The sequence below is a fragment of the Macrobrachium nipponense genome, chromosome 39 (assembly GCF_015104395.2).
Source record: "Macrobrachium nipponense isolate FS-2020 chromosome 39, ASM1510439v2, whole genome shotgun sequence".
Taxonomy (NCBI): domain Eukaryota; kingdom Metazoa; phylum Arthropoda; class Malacostraca; order Decapoda; family Palaemonidae; genus Macrobrachium; species Macrobrachium nipponense.
In genome coordinates this window covers 20,431,328-20,450,360 of record NC_061099.1, presented here as the reverse complement: position 1 = coordinate 20,450,360, position 19,033 = coordinate 20,431,328, and the positions used below count along the sequence as shown (strand labels likewise).

The 19,033-nt window shown below is 35.7% G+C and overlaps 1 protein-coding gene across 2 annotated transcripts in view; it reads right to left on the bottom strand.

Moving 5' to 3' along the window:
* LOC135210183 (neuronal PAS domain-containing protein 4A-like) overlaps positions 1-19,033 on the bottom strand; it is a 118,669-nt gene that overhangs the window by 53,945 nt on the left and 45,691 nt on the right. For both annotated transcript variants that reach the window (XM_064243014.1, XM_064243013.1), the window contains exons 2-3: positions 12,196-12,377; positions 5,213-5,268 (exon numbers count right to left, since the gene is read on the bottom strand). In XM_064243014.1, coding sequence (XP_064099084.1) covers positions 5,213-5,268; positions 12,196-12,377 — 238 coding nt within the window. The remainder of the gene's footprint in view (positions 1-5,212; positions 5,269-12,195; positions 12,378-19,033) is intronic.

Here is a 19,033-nt window from a genome sequence, read left to right as displayed (position 1 = left end):
AGCCATGGAGTCTTCTGGGATGAGGCAACAGTTCAAATGTTATATGATCTTTTCTGTTCTGTTTTTAAGGATCCTAATTACATTTCAAGCGGTGTAACGATTCCACCAAGAAAATATTCATAATACCGACTGTTTTGTAAACAGTTTTTATGATTAAAGATTGGTCAAGTTATGCATAGAGTATAAAACAAGATACGAACGACCATCAGCGGGCTATATTTCCTTGAATTACCCCACCAACCTTTACCTCACCCTAGGAAAAAGTACCGAATAAGGTAATCAAAGGTCTTCGTAAAGACTTGAACAAAAACCCATCACTCCCATCTCTTTCGGAAACACCACTCTCTCTCTCTCTCTCTCTCTCTCCTCTTTACGAAAACGGAAGACAATGGCCAAATAAACGCCTCCAAAGGCAATTAAAATTCCTGTTGGTGTTTTCGACATTTTGTGAAGGCAGGTTTGGAATATCAAGAGAGTTCCCCCGACAAACCTCGGCGTTCCAACAATGCGCGGTGGAAGGACCTGTCAAATGCTTATAGGGCCCGGGGACTGACTTGCTCGATAGCGCTCCAGCGGGGCTGCGGGGTTGCGGTTTAGCGTCAAAGGTGACGTTCGCTTCGAGAGCTTGTGTCAAGGACTCCTTTACACAAATATGGAGGAGGACTGACAAATTTAATCGGTGATTTCGAAGTTGATTTCGAAAGGGTAACCGATTTTAGTAGTTTGATAGAATGGGTCACTCTCTCTTCAGGTCAGGTTTTGTAAATATTGGTAATAATGATTATAGTAATAATAGTCATCATACTAATAATAATAGTTAAGTCATTAAAAACTGACGCTGCTATTAACATTAATCCCAATTCATTGGTTTTGTTTTTGTTTGTATTGTGTTATTACGTTGCATGGAACCAGTGGTAATTCAGCAACGGGACCAACGGCTTTACGCGACTTCCGAACCACGTCGAGAGTGAACTTCTATCACCAGAAATACACATCTCTTACTCCTCACTGGAATCTCCGAGAATCGAACTCGCGGCCACCGAGGTGGCAGGCCAAAACCATATCGATCACGCCACTGAGGCGCGCTCCCATTTCATTGGTTCTCTCTCTCTCTCTCTCTCTCTCTCTCTCTCTCTCTCTCTCTCTCTCTCTCTCTCTCTCTCTCTCTAATCATAATTACCACTTCAGCCCTAGTTATTCATTACCTTCCTACACACCATTAACTATGATAAACGAGTACTTTTTCTAATGAGGAGAGAAAACAAAAACAAAAATTACTAAAAATTCATAAAAAAAATCTAAACCGATTGTCTGTCTGTCTTACTTCTTTTGAAAGTCCTTTTAATAAGCTGTTTCAGGGAGCAAGAGCCCGTGCCGGCACAGACCAGCTTCATCTAATATCACAATAGCCGACTGAATTCGTCCGGCGCTCTATAGACTTTCCATCAAGAAAGTCGCAGATTGTGACATTCATAATCCTATCTTTTCGATTTGTTTTGTGATTTTTTTTTCTGCGTCCTTATTACTGCCACATTTTTTTTTTCAAGGGCCTATTTTCTCTTTTTACTTTTCACCTGCATTATCATATTTTACCGACTGATTTTATGTGTCTTCGTCAGCCCACTTTGCTGTTCTCGTCTTTTATTTATGCAGTTTTGTATCGATTATATCAACTGCCTGTTTCTTGCCGATTTTAGCTATCATGATTATTTTTTTAAGTAATTTCATGATCTTTGCAACAGCATTAAGATTATTTTTGTCACACTAAATTTGTCAGTATTGTCTTAATTGTTTGTATGGTGTTTTTACGTTGCGTGGAACCAGTGGTTATTCAGCAAAGGGACCAACGGCTTTACGTGACTTCCGAACCACGTCGAGAGTGAACTTCTATCACCAGAAATACACATCTCTTACCCCTCAATGGAATGCCCGTGAATCGAAGTCGCGGCCACTGAGGTGACAGGTCAAGACCATACCGATCACGCCACTGAGGCGCTTGTCGGTATTGTCTTACCTTTGTGGTCATTGTCATTTTGAAAGATTAGCCCTCCTCAAATCTGTTTTTTTTTATTTTATACTTATTTCATTTATTTAAAACGATTAGTCTTGTGAGCATTCTAACCATTATTCAAACCTTTAATTGAGACGTTCACAGTATTAAGGGTCCCCAGAGCTCCAAGTCGCTTTTTTTTTTTTTTTTTTTTTTTTTTTTGCTCCAAAGTCATCTAAAAAATATCCTACTTTACCCATGGAAAAGCGTACTTGCATATGTAGACTCCAAAGTGGTCGAAACCCCCATTATCTGCCAAGGATGGTGCTATGTGTAATGCGTATTTGAAAATGTCAATTTTCAAACGCGTTTTTCTCACCATTTTTTTTTCCTAATCAGCCCCTGGAGACCCTTAATATTGTGAACGCCTCAATTGATAAATATGCTTCACTATATATATCAAACTACTTTTCTTTGGTTTGTACTTCCGTTTAAATTTGTGAATTCGTTTTCCGTAGACTCTTTCTCCACGAAACTTCAAAAAAGGAAAACGGAAACTTACTTTATTCGCCTTAAGTAAGGCTTGTCCTTGAAGAAAGAGCTAAAATAATTGTCTTCATTGGCGACAAGACCCCTTTTCACGACTATACTCTGTTTTTTTTCATCTGTCCATCCGCCTGTGGTGTTTTTGTATGGTAACACTATTTGTAAGTTTTAGATAAATAAAAGGATATCTGGGTGTACATTTGCAACTGAAAAGTGTTTTAATAATTTACTGTATGCGAATTACACCGTTAATATTCGAAATAGGATATTATTATAATCGTTGAATGTAAGCTGAATGTAACTATCTAAAGCCCGGGAAGCAGTGTTACCATACAAAAACACCACAGGCGGATGGACAGATGGAAAAAAACGAGTATAGAAAGGATGACTGAAAGTATGGAACCTGAGAGACAGTGAGTTAGTCGGAGTCAGAAGACACAGTGGACCAAAAACACCAGTTAAGAGAACTGATTTTCATCCCGAGATAAAGAAGCTGATTAGACTCTCTCTCTCTGCCATCAAGCCCTTTTGGAGAACATATATATATATCCTTCCCTATGCCCTTTTTATTTGTATTCTTTTTATTTTACTTTTATTATCATGATCTTATTTTCCAGGTTAATTTTATGTTAATCTACTTTTATTTATTTATTCTCATTCATGTTCCTCTCATCTTCCCTTCAATTCTTTGAATTTGCTATTTCTTCTTACTCTTCAGTTTCGCAGTCTTTTTTTTTTTTCCTTTAGTCAACTTATTCCTCTTCCTCCTCCTCCTCCCTTTCTCCTCTCTTCTCTCCCTTTTATCTGTTTATTCTCATTCTTGTTCCTCTGCAACCTGAGCCTTTTCTCTCATGTTGCCTTCGTTTCTTTAAAATCTTCTATTTCCTCTTACTCTTCAGTTTCATGCACTTTTTCTTTTATCCAGCGTATTCCTCCTCCTCCTCCTCCTCCTCCTCCTCCTCCCTCCTCCTCCTTTCTTCTCTCTTCCCTCCCGTTAATCTTTACACCTTGATAACCCTGGATTCCGGGGCACTTTTACACCTCCGGAGATCCTCCGAGGTGTGCTGGAACGCGCCGTAAAAGTGCCTGGAAGGATGTATTGTCCATTCATTCCAGCCCACCTGTTATTGGTTCCAGGATGGATTTATGGTGAGGGGAGTTGCTCACAGCGGGCGTGGGCGTGGGAACATTACATGGATGGGTGGACTATGAGTGCGCAATCTTCTTTCTACTTTTTTCCAGAAGGGAACGCTGGAATTGCACAATGCAAAAGCCATCTGAGGTTTTTCTTCTCTTTTTTTTTCCAGAGTGAATTGCTGGAAAGAGCTCATTGCTTCTTGATCACGTCGTGCTAAGGCATTTTGAACGGAGATAAACGGCCGCCATTTTGTGAGATATATTACGAAATGTTTTATTCAATGTTAAATAAAAGAAAGTTGAAGTGGCGATGCATATTATAGAAAGTAAAAGAATAAAAAAAAAACTTCACAATATTCATCACCCAACCAACAGTTATCTGTACATATTTCTTAGACTTAAAATCTTACTTTCATCTTGATTGCCACTAAAGGTGATTTAAAGGACTTGTCTTGACGTAAAACTACGAATAAAATTTTTTTTATTTGACAAATTCATTCCGGTTTGCTCAACAGTTACCAATATCTTGCCATTATTTAATCAACAATCAACGCGTTTTAAATAAAATCGCAACATAAAGAATAAAAAAAAATAAAAATAAAAAGGAAATGTTAATATTTAATCAGCAGGCTTTACATGAAAATGGCAACGGACAGAATCGCAAAATTTCAGAGTGTATGGAGAAAAGATATCATAATCAAAATGTCTAAATAAACATACTTCAATGTCAAGTCTAAATTTCGAAGAGCCCAGAAAATCTTAACCTTTAAGAAACTCGTCAATACATTTCGGGAAAACAGACAAAACTGGAGACAAAAAAATTTAATCTTTAATAACAGAATTCTAGAAAAATTATCTTAATTATGAGGAAGGTGGAGGATTGAATCTAATTTTATAGAAACAAATATATTTAAATCTTGCATACGAACTAAGTACGCTCTCATTTCCGGTTGGTATTTGACCGATGTGAGAAAGACTTTCTCTCTCTCTCTCTCTCTCTCTCTCTCTCTCTCTCTCTCTCTCTCTCTCTCTCTCCACATGACAGTATCGAAATTGAATAATCTAATTTTATAGCAATCGTTTTCACTTCACTTACTGAAGACTCCTTTTGTATCTCCTTTTTCATTAATAATAATAATAATAATAAAATAATAATAATATAATAATAATAATAATAATAATAATAATAATATATAGAAATAAGAAGGATATGGGATGTGCAACTGGAAATTGTACCCATAATCACAGGGACACTAGGCACGATCCCAAGATCCCTGAAAAGGAATCTGAAAAACTAGAGGCTGAAGTAGCTCCAGGACTCATGCAGAAGAGTGTGCTCCTAGAAACGGCGCACATAGTAAGCAAAAAGTTATGGACTCCTAAGGAGGCTGGATGCAACCCGGAACCCCACACCATAAATACCACCCGGTCGAATTGGAGGACTGTGATAGACCCCAAAAAAATATAATAATAATAATAATAATAATAATAATAATAATAATAATAATAATAATAATAATAATAATAAGTGGTCTTTACCTTCAAGAACTCCAGGTTAGGTGCATCTGCTCGAGTGGCTGGAGCATGTTTCATAGCTGGAAAAAAAAATCAATAAATGACGTTAATAAACTTCAGCTGACTGATGTCTTACCAAATTGCATAAGTATATAACATAGTAATGCTTGGGCTCTTAATCATTGGAATTAATGCACAACAAACTGATTGATCATTTCATGGTAACTGACGTTATAGTTTCAGATTAATCATTTCATAATATCTGATGTTATAGTTTCTGATTAATTATGTCACAGTAACTGATGTTATAGTTTCTGATTAATCATTTTACAATAACTGATGTTACAGTTTCTGATTATATCACAGTCACTGATGTTATGGTTTCTGATTAATCATTTCACAGTAACTGATGTTATAGTTTCTGATTAATCATTTCACAGTAGCTAATGTCATAGTTTCTGATTAATTATGTCACAGTCATTGATGTTATAGTTTCTGATTAATCATTTCACAGTCACTGATGATGATGTTATAGTTTCTGATTGATCATTCACAGTACTGATGTTAGTTTCTAATTAATATTAGTAAGTGACTTTGATATGCATACTCATTTTCTCTATGAATTGTTATGTCAATATTTAAGTAGAGAATTTCTGGTAAATGCAAACAAGATACTTTAGATAACTGGTTAAAAAACCTGAAACAGTACGTACAATACTATTACTAAGACTATAAATATTTATGCATTATAATTTAGTCTAGTTTATAGTTTTAGAAATTATGTTCAGAGATATCATTTTCGATTACCTGCGTATCATTTGCATTACGTATTCTTAGAAAATAACCAACTCGTCATAAAATGACGAGTGGGTCTGCCCCACTACAAGATATGTTATTTTCTTTATCCGTACTTTGATATGACTCGTCCCCCACTTATCTATTTACTCCTCGTAAGTGCAAGAGATTCTATTTATTTTTTAAATATCACAATTACATGTACACATTCCAAGAAATCAGTTGTTGTCAAAATTTCCCTTTTTTAACCTATAAAATATTTTCATGTAACTATGAAAAAGAGGTGTTTGAAATAGCTAATTGTTCGCCACAGGCCCATCGGATATATCTTAGACGAGGATTCATACGTGCGTGCGTATGAGAATGTGATTGCCTGCATAATATGTATTAAACTACCTTCGACATGCGATGGTTATCATTCTATGAGGTCCAGTTACAAGCCACCCCTGGAATGGCTTCAGAAAAGATAAAACATGACAACAAAATTATGGAAGCCTAAGGGTACTTCACATATCGTTTCAAAAGAAGTTTGTTGGAAATGTTCAGCCCTTTTTACAGCGAATAATGTTACTTTGAGTTTTCACATGAATTTGCCGAAAATGCCAATTGCATTTTTCCGATGATGTTTAAAACACCATCGTAAAAGGCAGTCTCTTATGCAACTGCGAAATAAGATTAATTTTTCTTTATCCATATGCGACAAACATGAATCATACAAGGTATGTATAGGAATCTCTACCAAAAATTATTATTCCTGCTAAGAAAAATATTATGGTCCATTGACAACACAATTATCGATAAACTTAGCAAATGCAGATTCTCCTCTCTTTCCAGAATAATAATAATAATAATAATAATAATAATAATAATAATAATAAAAAGTATTCATACTGGCTCTTCTTCCAAAATCAGTTTTTGCGCGTCAATAATTTGTCACTAAGATGTTACTCTCAAGCGGCTCCAGTTTTTTTGTGCTCTAAGTTGGCATCTGACAGCTATTTCCCACACCCCCTCTTCCCAACACGCTGATACCCCACAGTATAAGCCTACCGTCACCTGCTGCCTCTTCTCCGCTACTAGAACTTCATAAGAAATGGATCCTTAATTGGAAAAGAAGGTTATGTTTACATTTCGTTTGGTGTGTCTGTCTGCCTGTCTGTCCCTTTGAAATGAATCACATTTATGTGTGGGCTCGAGCTAGATTAGGTGCCAGGAATGACTGTTTTACACATTGAATTCATTAGACTTAGTCCTCATCTGCAACATATGGTCGCGCTCCCTTAGACTATTGTTTCCTTGTTAAATTAGTTAATTAATTAGATGCTTCTGTATCTTGACCTGCTTTCACAGACTTATGCAACATTTGGCAAAACGTCACACTCATATTTCACAATAGGGTTTTCTCGCTTTGGAAGCAAGAGGGCTATTGAGGCGATTTGCACAACAGCGCATTCAGACGATCAGTAATATTGCTGAAAAAATTTTGCATCAGCATTGCATAAAAAGCCTTCAGCAAGTACCTGAACAATAAACAAAAATTCTTATTACGATGCAACGAATTAAGAAAAAAATGTTGAAGCTTTCCTTATCTAATAATGATCCATATATGTATATACTATATAATATATATGAATTTTTATCACGTCACCTGATTTCTCCTCTGTCCGCTGGGTGCTGGTTCGAACCCGCGAGAGAAAGACATTATTATCAACTAAAAAATCCCCCTTCGGTTAACATATATATAAAAATATATCAGTTCCGAAGTAGAGCGAAGTGGATATTAAAGGACATTTGTAGTTTAATGCGTATACTTTATATATGTACATATATTTATATGTATATATATATATATATATATATATATATATATATATATATTATATATATATAAAAGTATTCACCATACTGCCAGCGTCCGTAAGGAGCTTCCACAATCCCGAGATCCTTTTCCATCGAACGTTTGTCCGACCAACGGTCCCCCCCTCCCCTCCCCCCCCCCGCCCCCCGTTTTTTTAACCTCTATCCCCCTCGCCCACACGACTCCTTCCCCCCCAGACTCCCCAAGCCCCCCTCACCAGGCGACCTTTGACTCGATGCCCAGGTTCGATCCCAAGAAAGCATCCGAGAGGTGGGGCCCAAATCATGTTAAAATGTCCCCACGGCCACTTAATATTCGGTGTGTGGATCGCTGGCCGCATGAGCTTCCCTTAATTACAATGAATGGAGGGTTCTACACCGAGAGAGAGAGAGAGAGAGAGAGAGAGAGAGTGGGATTGGAGGAAATATGGGTGTCTAAAATGTTAAGAGAGAGAGAGAGAGAGAGAGAGAGAGAGAGAGAGAGATTGGAGGAATTATGAGTGTCTAAAATGTTAAGAGAGAGAGAGAGAGAGAGAGAGAGAGAGAGGGGGGGGGGGGTTGGAGGAATTATGGGTGTCTAATATGTTAAGAGAGAGAGAGAGAGAGAGAGAGAGAGAGAGAGAGAGAGAGGTGGGAATGGACGAATTGTGGGTGTTAGAATTGTTATAGAGAGAGAGAGAGAGAGGGAGAGAGAGAGAGAGAGAGAGAGTTGGAAGGGACTGTGGGCGTTCAAAATGTTAAGAAAGGAGAGAGAAAAAGAGGTGGGGGAGGGAGGGGATTGTGGGTGTCTAAAATGTTAAGAGAGAGAGAGAGAGGAGAGAGAGAGAGAGAGAGAGAGAGAAGCTATACCATTGCACATTCTCAGAAAGGTAAGGACTGGACGCCAGTTGGAATGTAGTCTTCTTAAAAAGGGATAGAAAATGTTCATTATTATTTTTGTCTATATCTTTTATTTACAATGTAGGTACATTTAAATTTTCATTTTTTTACTTCTAGGCATCTAGTTTCAAGAAAAATGTAATATAATTTCAATATATGAAAATTTTCGCTGAAGTATTGAAAATCGTAATTATTATGAACTTCTTAGGTTTTCTCTCTCTCTCTCTCTCTCTCATCTCTCTCTCTCTCTCTCTCTCTCTCTCTCTAGCCATATATATATATATATATATATATTATATATATATATATATATATATATATATATATAGTAATATAAATTGTGTACACCTATATGCATAATATATATATATATATATATATATATATATATATATATATATATATATGTGTGTTGTGTGTGTGTGTGTGTGTGTGTGTGTGTCTACCTGTTTCCCGAGGCCCCACAGGAAGCCTTATCCATCAAAGCCAGTGACTTAAAGTAAATTAATGTAAGACAAACGTTTATGAGAAGGAGTAAATAGCTGAGAGAATTTTACATCAAAAGACATAAAGATGCCACGAATACCGCAGGCTAATATGGCATTAATGGCCTTTCTAAATAAGGGCTAAAATATGTGTCTGCTAGGGACCTGCCCGGTTCGAAGAGGCTCATATACCCAAAAGGCATTCGACAAGGTGTTGCTTTTTCTCCACCTTGTTTTCAAACTGTTTTCTTGAGTCCCCAATCTCTCTCTCTCTCTCTCTCTCTCTCTCTCTCTCTCTCTCTCTCTCTCTCTCTCTCTCCGTTTGGTTACTTAAATTTACTGAATATTTCTAAGCCTCAGTGGTTTCATATTTTTGCCTTTGCAATTTTGCTCCTCTGTAAATTTTATGTAAATCATTTGCCATTTTATTAATTATTTTCCGTCTAGATTATTAATAATTTGAAATGTTGATAATCGAGTTATTCTAAATACCGTATCTGCTGGTTAATGTTTGAGGTAATTCATCGCAACTTTAATACTTTACCTTTGAATTAATTTATTCAATCTTTCAGGATTAAGTCCTAATCTCTGTCAGCATTCGTATAAGGAAAAAACTTCGATTCATTTAAAAAAATACTCAGCTTGGTTTCCAGTCCCATGAAGAACTAGTCCACTTCGATAAATACTGATTTTTTAAATAAAATTTTTGAATTACTGATTATTTTGTTTTTAATTTACCGAAACTATGTTTTTACATACAAGTGAGTTTCGTCCAACGTAATGATTTATTGTTCCAAAATTGCTCGGTTAAAAAAGAATCTAAGACAAACCGAAATGCCTCACCTTTTCACAACCGCCATCGATAATTAGTAAAATTAACAATGTAACCTACATAATAATAGTTAATATATGCTTGATGGCCGTGAAATTCCGCGTGAAGTAGAAATCCCAAATACAATAATAAGGTATCTTTGAAATATTCTCAGAGAGAAAGAGACTTGTTTAACCAAACTGCGCTTTCTGTTCTTCGTTTGGAGCCAGGAATGTGTAACGATTATAAACAAAGCTAAGGGACGTGTCTAAGGAAAATAATATTCTGTATAGAAACCAACGAATATCATACGGAAGTTTAATAACTACAGTTCTACGAGGCCTACTATTTATTTCATGGTAAGAGTCAATGAAATCCGCCCCCACCCCCTTTACAAATTCTGATTAGTGTCGATTGGACGTTTTCCCGTTATCAGCACGACAAAGCCAGTCACTTCTGCGACCAAACACAACAAAATGACCCCACACCGAAAGAAAACAATTATAAAAAGCGCCGAAGAGATCGAATTGTTTGCACAGCGTGTAATCAAGGCCACCAAAAACAGATCTGCCTTTCGATGGTCTCGGCGTAATGTTGTATAAGCCGCGACCCACGAAATTTTAACCACTGCCCGGTGGTGGCCTATCCTATAGAGTTGCCAGACGCTCCATCATGGCTAACTTTAACCTTAAGTAAAATAAAAACTACAGAGGCTAGAGGGCTGCAATTTGGTATGTTTGATGATTAGAGGGTGGGTGATCAAGTAACCGACTTGCAGCCCTCTAGCTTAGGTAGTTTTTAAGATCTGCGTGTGGACAGAAAAAGTGCGGACAAAAAAAAATGCGGATGTGGACAGAGAAAGTGCGGACGGAAAAGTGTGCGGACAGAAAAAGTGCGGATAGTAAAGATTGCGGACAGAAAAAAGTGCGGACAGAAAAAGTGCGGACAGAAAAGAGTGCGGACAGAAAAAGTGCGGATAGTAAAGATTGCGGACAGAAAAAGTGCGGACAGAAAAAGTGTAGACAGAAAAGTGCGGAGAGAAAAGAGTGCGGACAGAAAAACTGCGGACAGAAAAACTGCGGACAGAAAAACTACGGTCAGAAAAAAGTGCGGACGGACAGACAAAGCCTCTCAATCATTTTCTTTTACAGAAAATTAAATCTCAAATTTCGCTCATAAATATTGCGGGAAAATTATTTCCATTCCATTTGAAATAATTGAACCAACTAACAAGGGTCAGCTTTCAACGGGGCAATAAAACGCCCACCCACCGCCCAGGTATAGGAAGGAATGTCGGGGCTTTATCACAGGAGCAAGATTTTAACATCTTGTCGTCGAACTATTCTCCAGGAACACATGATCGTGGCAAAATGTTTCCATTTTGTCATCAAAGTTCAAATTTTCCCATACAAATTTCTAGTTGTGCCATCAAAGCTCCCAATTTTGCCATCATCTATTCAAATTTGAACATCAAATATTTAAATTTTGCCATCAAAATGTCAAATTTTGCCATCAAATATTCAAATGTTGTCATCAAAATGTCAAATTTTGCTATCAAATCTCCAAGTATTAACATCAAAATTTCAAATTTTGCCTTTAAATGTCCAAATGTTAACATCAGAATGTCAAATTTTGCCATCAAATGTCCAAAAGTTAACACCAAAATTTAAAATTTTGCCATCAAATATCAGATCTTGTAGTAAAAAATTCTAATTTTGCCATGAAAATATTAAATTCCGCCATCAAAATATCATATGTTACCATCAAAATTCAAAAACCTCCCCTCAAAATGTCAAAATCTGCCATCAAAATTCTAAATTCTGCCATCAAAAAATCAAATGCTGCCATATAAAATCTGAATTTTGCCATAAAAAATTAAAAGTGTTGTCATCAAAATATTCAGTTTAGCAAAATATCTAATTATACCGTCAAAATATCAAATTCTGCCATCAAAATTTCAAAGTTTCCCATCGAAATCTCAAAATTTCCTATCAGCATACTGAAAGATGTCTAAAAACGTGTTCTTTAGACACAGCCATTAGCTAGAAGTAAAATTTTGCCATCAACATTTAAAATTTTACGATGAAAAGTATCATTTTGCTTTCAAAATGTGTTCTAGCGACACCACCATTAGTTATAACTAAAAGAAGGAGTAGAAGAAGAACGAAGGATCCACTCACCTTGCTGGAAGTAATTACTCTTCCTGACGTAGACGCAGACGAGGGCCATCAGCTGCAGTTGGGAGAGCCTCTGGCGTGTGGACGACGGCAGCGGCAGGAGGTCCCTCAGTTGGCTGATTTCAGCGTTCAGGAGGTCACGCCTCATCTTGGAGGCGCCCTTCGTGGACTTCGTGCCCTCGAAGCTGTCGAGCAAATGCGAGAAGAGGGCGAGTGAATGAAAGGATTTCATTTAACTGAAGAAAAACTAAAATGCTTAATATTAACAATTTCAATTTTCTTTTAGTGGAATAGAATTATTCGCGGGATTGTATATTTAGCAGTTTATTTATTAAATGAAGTGATAAAAATATTAAATCTATCTACGGTATCAAATTTATAATAGAAATAATTGAATTACAAATACACTGACGTACTCTACTTACATTCAGATTACAAACAATAGTACCGGGATTGGAAAGCTAAATATATCATAGATTTTATACTTTAACTGTGTATGTGAATTACAAGTATAGGGCACATGCATTCATTGTAGTAAATTTCAATTGCGCATGGCAAGAATGCAATCATAACACTGCATAGTTATGCAAAACTTGACAGCATTATTTGTGTATGTACGTATGTAAACATTTATATATACTATATATAGTATATATATCATATATTATAATAAGATATATATATATAATATACATTTATATATATTATGTATAGTATATACATATATATAACAGATATATATATACTATATATATATATATATCATTATATATATATACACACACACACATATATATATATATAGTATATATATATATATATATAATGAAAATTTAAAAATCCACACTGAATAACAATTCAAATGTCTTACAGGCTTTAGCAGTGGAGCTCTGTTAACTTTAATCTAAGTTGAAATACATGTTTACATCAGTTTCATGCCAATGATAATAATCGAGTAGGTTCCCCCCTCCTTTTACAAATATTTTCCTGTTTTCAATTGTGCAAATTGACAACGAGTGTGTGCTCAGCTTTACCTGGTTCAGAATAGAATAACTCTATCAAATTCAATATTGTTGGGTCAAGAAGATATTCTACTCTTTATTATTTATAATTTATTGATTCATCTTTTTTCTTTTTAATAAATGAGATGTCTTCTCTCTGTATTTCCCTTTGCCTTCTCTTTCTTTTTAATGAACAACTAACCCTGTGGTAGGGGTGTAAGAATAGTACCACAGTAGGTCCTACGTGTCGTTGAAGGCGACTAAAAGGACAGCTGCTGTCTTGCAAGTCTTACTTTTTTGTAAAAGGCTAGGCCCACCGTTAATAACTGTGGAAACTGTTGCCTTGCAGTCGTACTTTTTAGTAAAAGGCTAGGACCACTGCCAATAACTGTGGAAACTGCTGCCTTGCAGTCGTACTTTATAGTAAAAGGTTAGGTCCACCGTTCATACTGTGAAAGCTGTTGCCTTGCAGTCGTACTTTATAGTAAAAGGTTATGCCCACCGTTACTAACTGTGAAAACTGTTGCGTTGCAGTCGAACTTTTTAGTAAAAGGCTAGGACCACTGCCAATAACTGTGGTTGATGAAAGCAAGGGCATACGGTCGTATAATCCCTCATGCAGAAATAAACCAAGTCTGATGTTGTGAGGAAGGCAGTGGAAGAGAAGGCGCATCAGGCAACCGACCCCTTAATGTAGGGATAACTGTGGGAAAGAGGAAGACTCCCTAATGAACACCATATTATTCTTTAGAAACTCGAATTTCAAATCAATGGCTCCTGAGTGCTTGTTCCATATGAATGGGGTTCATCTTCTGAATGATAAGAACAATAATTTATGACTTACTTAGAACTTACAACTCTATCAGAATTTACATTGCCTTTGACAAAACTCAAAATAATATTTGCATTCAATTAGATGAAGTTGGTCTTGAAACTTTTTCCGAAGATAATTTGGCTGAGTTGGAATTGCAAAACCTTTTCTGAATTTTGGATAATTCAAGTTTTCATATAAGTTAATTATGAAGTCTATAATTTCCAGCAAATAACAAAATACATTCAGGTTTTCATAAATCTGAATGTGTTTGAAAAATGATTTCAAGAATCATTCGGGGATCCTTGCCAAAAACGTTTTACAACTTAGTCAATAATAATATATATAATTCAGAGTCAACAGTTTCCGCTTCGATAACTTGAAAAAAAAAATCATAAAAATTAAGTATGAGTTTACCACACCCAGGAATTTGAGACTTTCCGCCTCATGCACACAAAACTGGTTTTCCTAAACGAATGTGAATCATTCATTTATGCTTAGATAACGAGGAAAAACAAAATAAAAAAAAACATTAATGCACATTATTATCATTTCAGATGCGCATCAACTTTACCGAATTTCACTGTAAAATTTCCCATCTACCAAAACTTTAATTGAAAGAACATTGCGTTTAAACCCAACTCATTATCATCGACAGTCACTTTTAGGTAGTTCCCCCTTGGCTGTCACAAATATAGAAAACGAGCATCATATCATAAACAACTGAATGAATGACGCAGTGTTGCAGTAATTAATCCTTCTCGCAACGCAGCTCGAGTGCAGATAATAAAAAGAAAAAAGAACTTTTCTTGTGTGCTAATTACAGGTGGGGCCTTTTTTTTTTTTTTGCCCTCTTGCTGCCTTCATTTGGCATTCATTTTTATTCATATATGCGCGTACGAGACCGGTAAATGACGCATAATGGGTCTCTCGTATGGCAAGAGTTTTGTCGGGGTTTTCAGCGAGCTGTTATTTCGGTCGTAACCCAAGTTATTATAATCATTTTCCGTCGGGTGTAAACAAAAGGTGGAAATTCAAAAGAAAGATTTGGTATTAATGGTTTTCTTTGAGGCCTTCTTTCATTCTAGTGAGTCCTTCCGGATGATAATGAACATGTCAGAAGTATATGTTCACACATAATATATGTATATATATATATATATATATATATATATATATATATATATATATATATATATATATATATATATATAATATATGTATGTATATATACTATATACCCCCAGCAATTCCAAGATTTTTGCTCTATCTTTTGGATATAGCTGTAACCCATAACCTAATATCAGATAAAAGATGTATATATATGTAATAATATATATATATTATATATATTATATAATATATTATAAATGTATATGTAATGTATGTCTTATACTCTATATTACATATATATATATATATATATATATATATATATATATATATATATATATATATATATATATATATATACTATATTGCCAGAGAAACAAGACTAAAATATAAAACAGAAAAGCAAAGCCGAAGAGCATAATGATAAAATAAGAGTAGAAGCAGATGATGGACAAAACCAAATAAAAACAACGATAATGAAAACGGGGACGGGGAGAGAGAGAGAGAGAGAGAGAGAGAGAGAGAGAGAGACGAGAGAGAGAGAGAGAGAGAGAGAAAACGCGACCGTCACTTCGTACCCTCATCGAAAGACTATAAACTGTATCGACGTATTGTCTTTTCAATTCTTTCCAGACATTCTCCGCGGTCGGTCACCCGTCCAATTGCAAACTCAAGCAATCCTTCTTTTCTGGAGTCTATTTTTTTATGAAGATTCTCTCTCTCTCGCTCTCTCTCTCTCTCTCTCAATAGTATGCAACACTGGATGTATGCAGTAACAGAAAGAGCAAGAAAAATTTAGAGTTGTATGACTATTGACTATAGTGATATGAGGAAAAGTAATAATGATAAATCACTGCTTTGTTAGCTAGTTTACACATATTTATATATATAATACACACACACACACATAAATATATATATATATATATATATATTAGCGACTACTACAGACATTACTAAGACAATATCTTTGTAAAGACGAAAGCGCTTGGATTTCTGCCTGTCAGTTTCCAGTGGTATTCGCTTATAATTGAAGTCACGTATATCTACTGTGATTTTTAAGCATATATATATATATACATAAGTATAAAAACGTGAGCATAACATACATATTTATTATTTTACTTGTTACCAATCTCTTTGTCATAATTACATATATCATATCTTCATCGTAGATTAGATGAATACCTCAACTTTCCCGGTAATGTTATGAAACAGCTGCCTAAGGTTCAGGAAATGTAAAAAATATTATCAACTAAAACTGATTACTAAATCAGTTTCAGAGAGAGAGAGAGAGAGAGAGAGAGAGAGAGAGAGAGAGAGATGAGATTGACGATACGGAGAGAGAGAGAGAGAGATAACAAATTAATCGAAGCCAAGACCAAAGAAATGCGTTCATACGTGAAGGCTCCTGTGTGTGTGTATTTCTGTGTGACATCTCCCGTCCAATGACGAAACCTTTTTTTAACCAGTCACCGATGTTATCATTACAATCAGAGTCGTCCATTGTTCTTAAAAAGTAAAAAGAAAATTACTCATTAAGCAAATCGTTTTAGCCCATCTCAAGTGAGAAGAACAACGACCTCTGTTCACCATTTTTCCATGAGTGTCCCTTCTTTTTTTTTCTTTTTTTACTTCTTTTTTTTCAAATAAACCCAGTTGTTCCTTATGTCAGTTTAAATGAATGTGAAAACACCCGGGCAGTTCTCGAGTGTTGGTTTAGTCAAGGTTCAGACAAAGGCTTAGAAGTTGACGCGGGGTGGCGTTGCCTTTCCAACGGCACATCCCCACCTCGTTAGATTTCCAGCTAATCGCGTCTTCATTTCTCGTATTTTTCCTTCTTTTTCCAGGTGTGCGATTTATGAGTTTTTTTAACCTCTCTTGTTTTTGTTATCGAATAATGAAACTTCTTTTAATTATTGAATAAGGAGACTTCTTTATTTTAATATAAGAATCCAATTACATTTCTATTTCATCTAACATCTTCGGGAACAGGGAAGGCTCAAGGAGGTGGCCACACAAAAAAAAAAAGTGACGTTGAGGGCCTACAGAGCGTTTTTGCAGACCCTTACATAAAACGTTCAGTAAATGTCTTTATAGATGGAGGTTTGATCTCAGAACGCTTTAATACCAAATTTCTCTCGGGTAAAAAAAACAAGAAAATATATTTTTATATACATATGAATCTTTATCACATCACCGTGATTCATATACATACATTAAGCTACAAATGTCCTTTAATATCCTATTCCCTCTACCTCGGAATTATCATATTTTCATACATGCTAACCGAAGGGGAATTTTTAGCAGATATCAATTTCGTCCTCTCGTGGATTCGAACCAGCACGCAGAGGAGAAATCAGGACTTCAGTGATGTTACCGACCAGGCCAACAAGTGAGGCATCGTTTAACAAGTTGATACCGATTAATTTATATAACTGTTACCTCCAGGGAAAAACAAAACGACTGTCAGTTCCAAGCTCATCCTTTCAGTCCTGAATCGAGAATTAACCCCCTGTGAAAGGTGTCCGAAATGTACTCCATATCACACGAATACATGAAAACCATCATTCGCTCACTTCGTCCTATCTCTTGCAGATACCCTAAGCCTCTCAATTACTGCGTCCCCTTCGTTCCAATAATACTTTCTCGTACTATACAGCCACTTTCTTTTTGAAAACCATTCTCCTCATCCTCCCCAAAACCAAATTTGTAAATCATACACACACACACTCCAGCAACTAATCCTTGTCCCTCTTTTGACTTATGTTCATGTAATTTCGACATACATATATCTATCTATACATTCCTCATCTCACCATCTAATTTTAATATTCTCTTACTCGGGGAGTAAGCCTAGAAACTCCTTTGTTGTTGTTGTTGTTGTTGTTCTTGCTGAGGGGTAGGAAAGGTCTATGGAAAAGCCTAAAAAGGCCTCAAAAAGGTGTTTCGCGTTTAGTTAAAGATACAGGAATTTTAGGATAGGATATTTATGATTTATTTATTTGAATGAAAATGTAAAAAATAAATAATGTGCATGTTAAACTTTAGACAAAAACTATTTCTTATATAATAAAAAGTATTTATTTCATTTTCGTTGGTGAAACAAGGCTCTATTTGACCGTTGACTTTAGCAGGTTTTAATTTACGTTAAAAGTTAGGAATATAATGTTTACACTATATGCATGAAGGGAAAATCTTACACGAGACCCGAGTAAGCTGGAGGTCGGATCATGCCTTCTTAAGATTCACATTTGTTCTTTTTTTCTGACATAACCCATAAATCCATCTATATTTATCAACCATGAAGACAATGTATTTACTATTGAATTTACTACCTACACATATCTATACATTCCTCGTGTTTCTACTGATTCGGTACCCCCGAGTTCGATTCCCGGCTCTGCCAACGTGGAGTCAGAGAAATTTGTTTCTGGTGATCAGAAATTAATTTTTCGATATCATGCGGTTCGGATCCACAATAAGCTGCAGGTCCTGTTGCTAGGTAACCAATTAGTTCCGAGCCACGTAAAAATATCTAATCCTTCGGGCCAACCCTAGGAGAGATGTTAATCAGCTCAGTGGTCTGGTTAAACTAAGATATACTTAACTTTTCTACTTCCCCCGATCCACTCATAGAGCAGACACACATGATTTCACCACTTAATGTTCAAGATTGACATTTGTACTTATTTCTGACACCATCAATGAATCCATCTATACAAATATCAAACAACCACGAAAAAATCTCACCCTCGAATTAGACCCATATTTACTCCAAACCAGTCATTTCCGAATCTTACATTTCCTATAAAAACAAAATAAGTAAAATAAAAATAAATGTTTCACTTTAAAAAAAAAATTTTTGTTGCTCTCAAGAAGAAAATTTTTGCTCTAAAAAAAACTATCTGCTCTC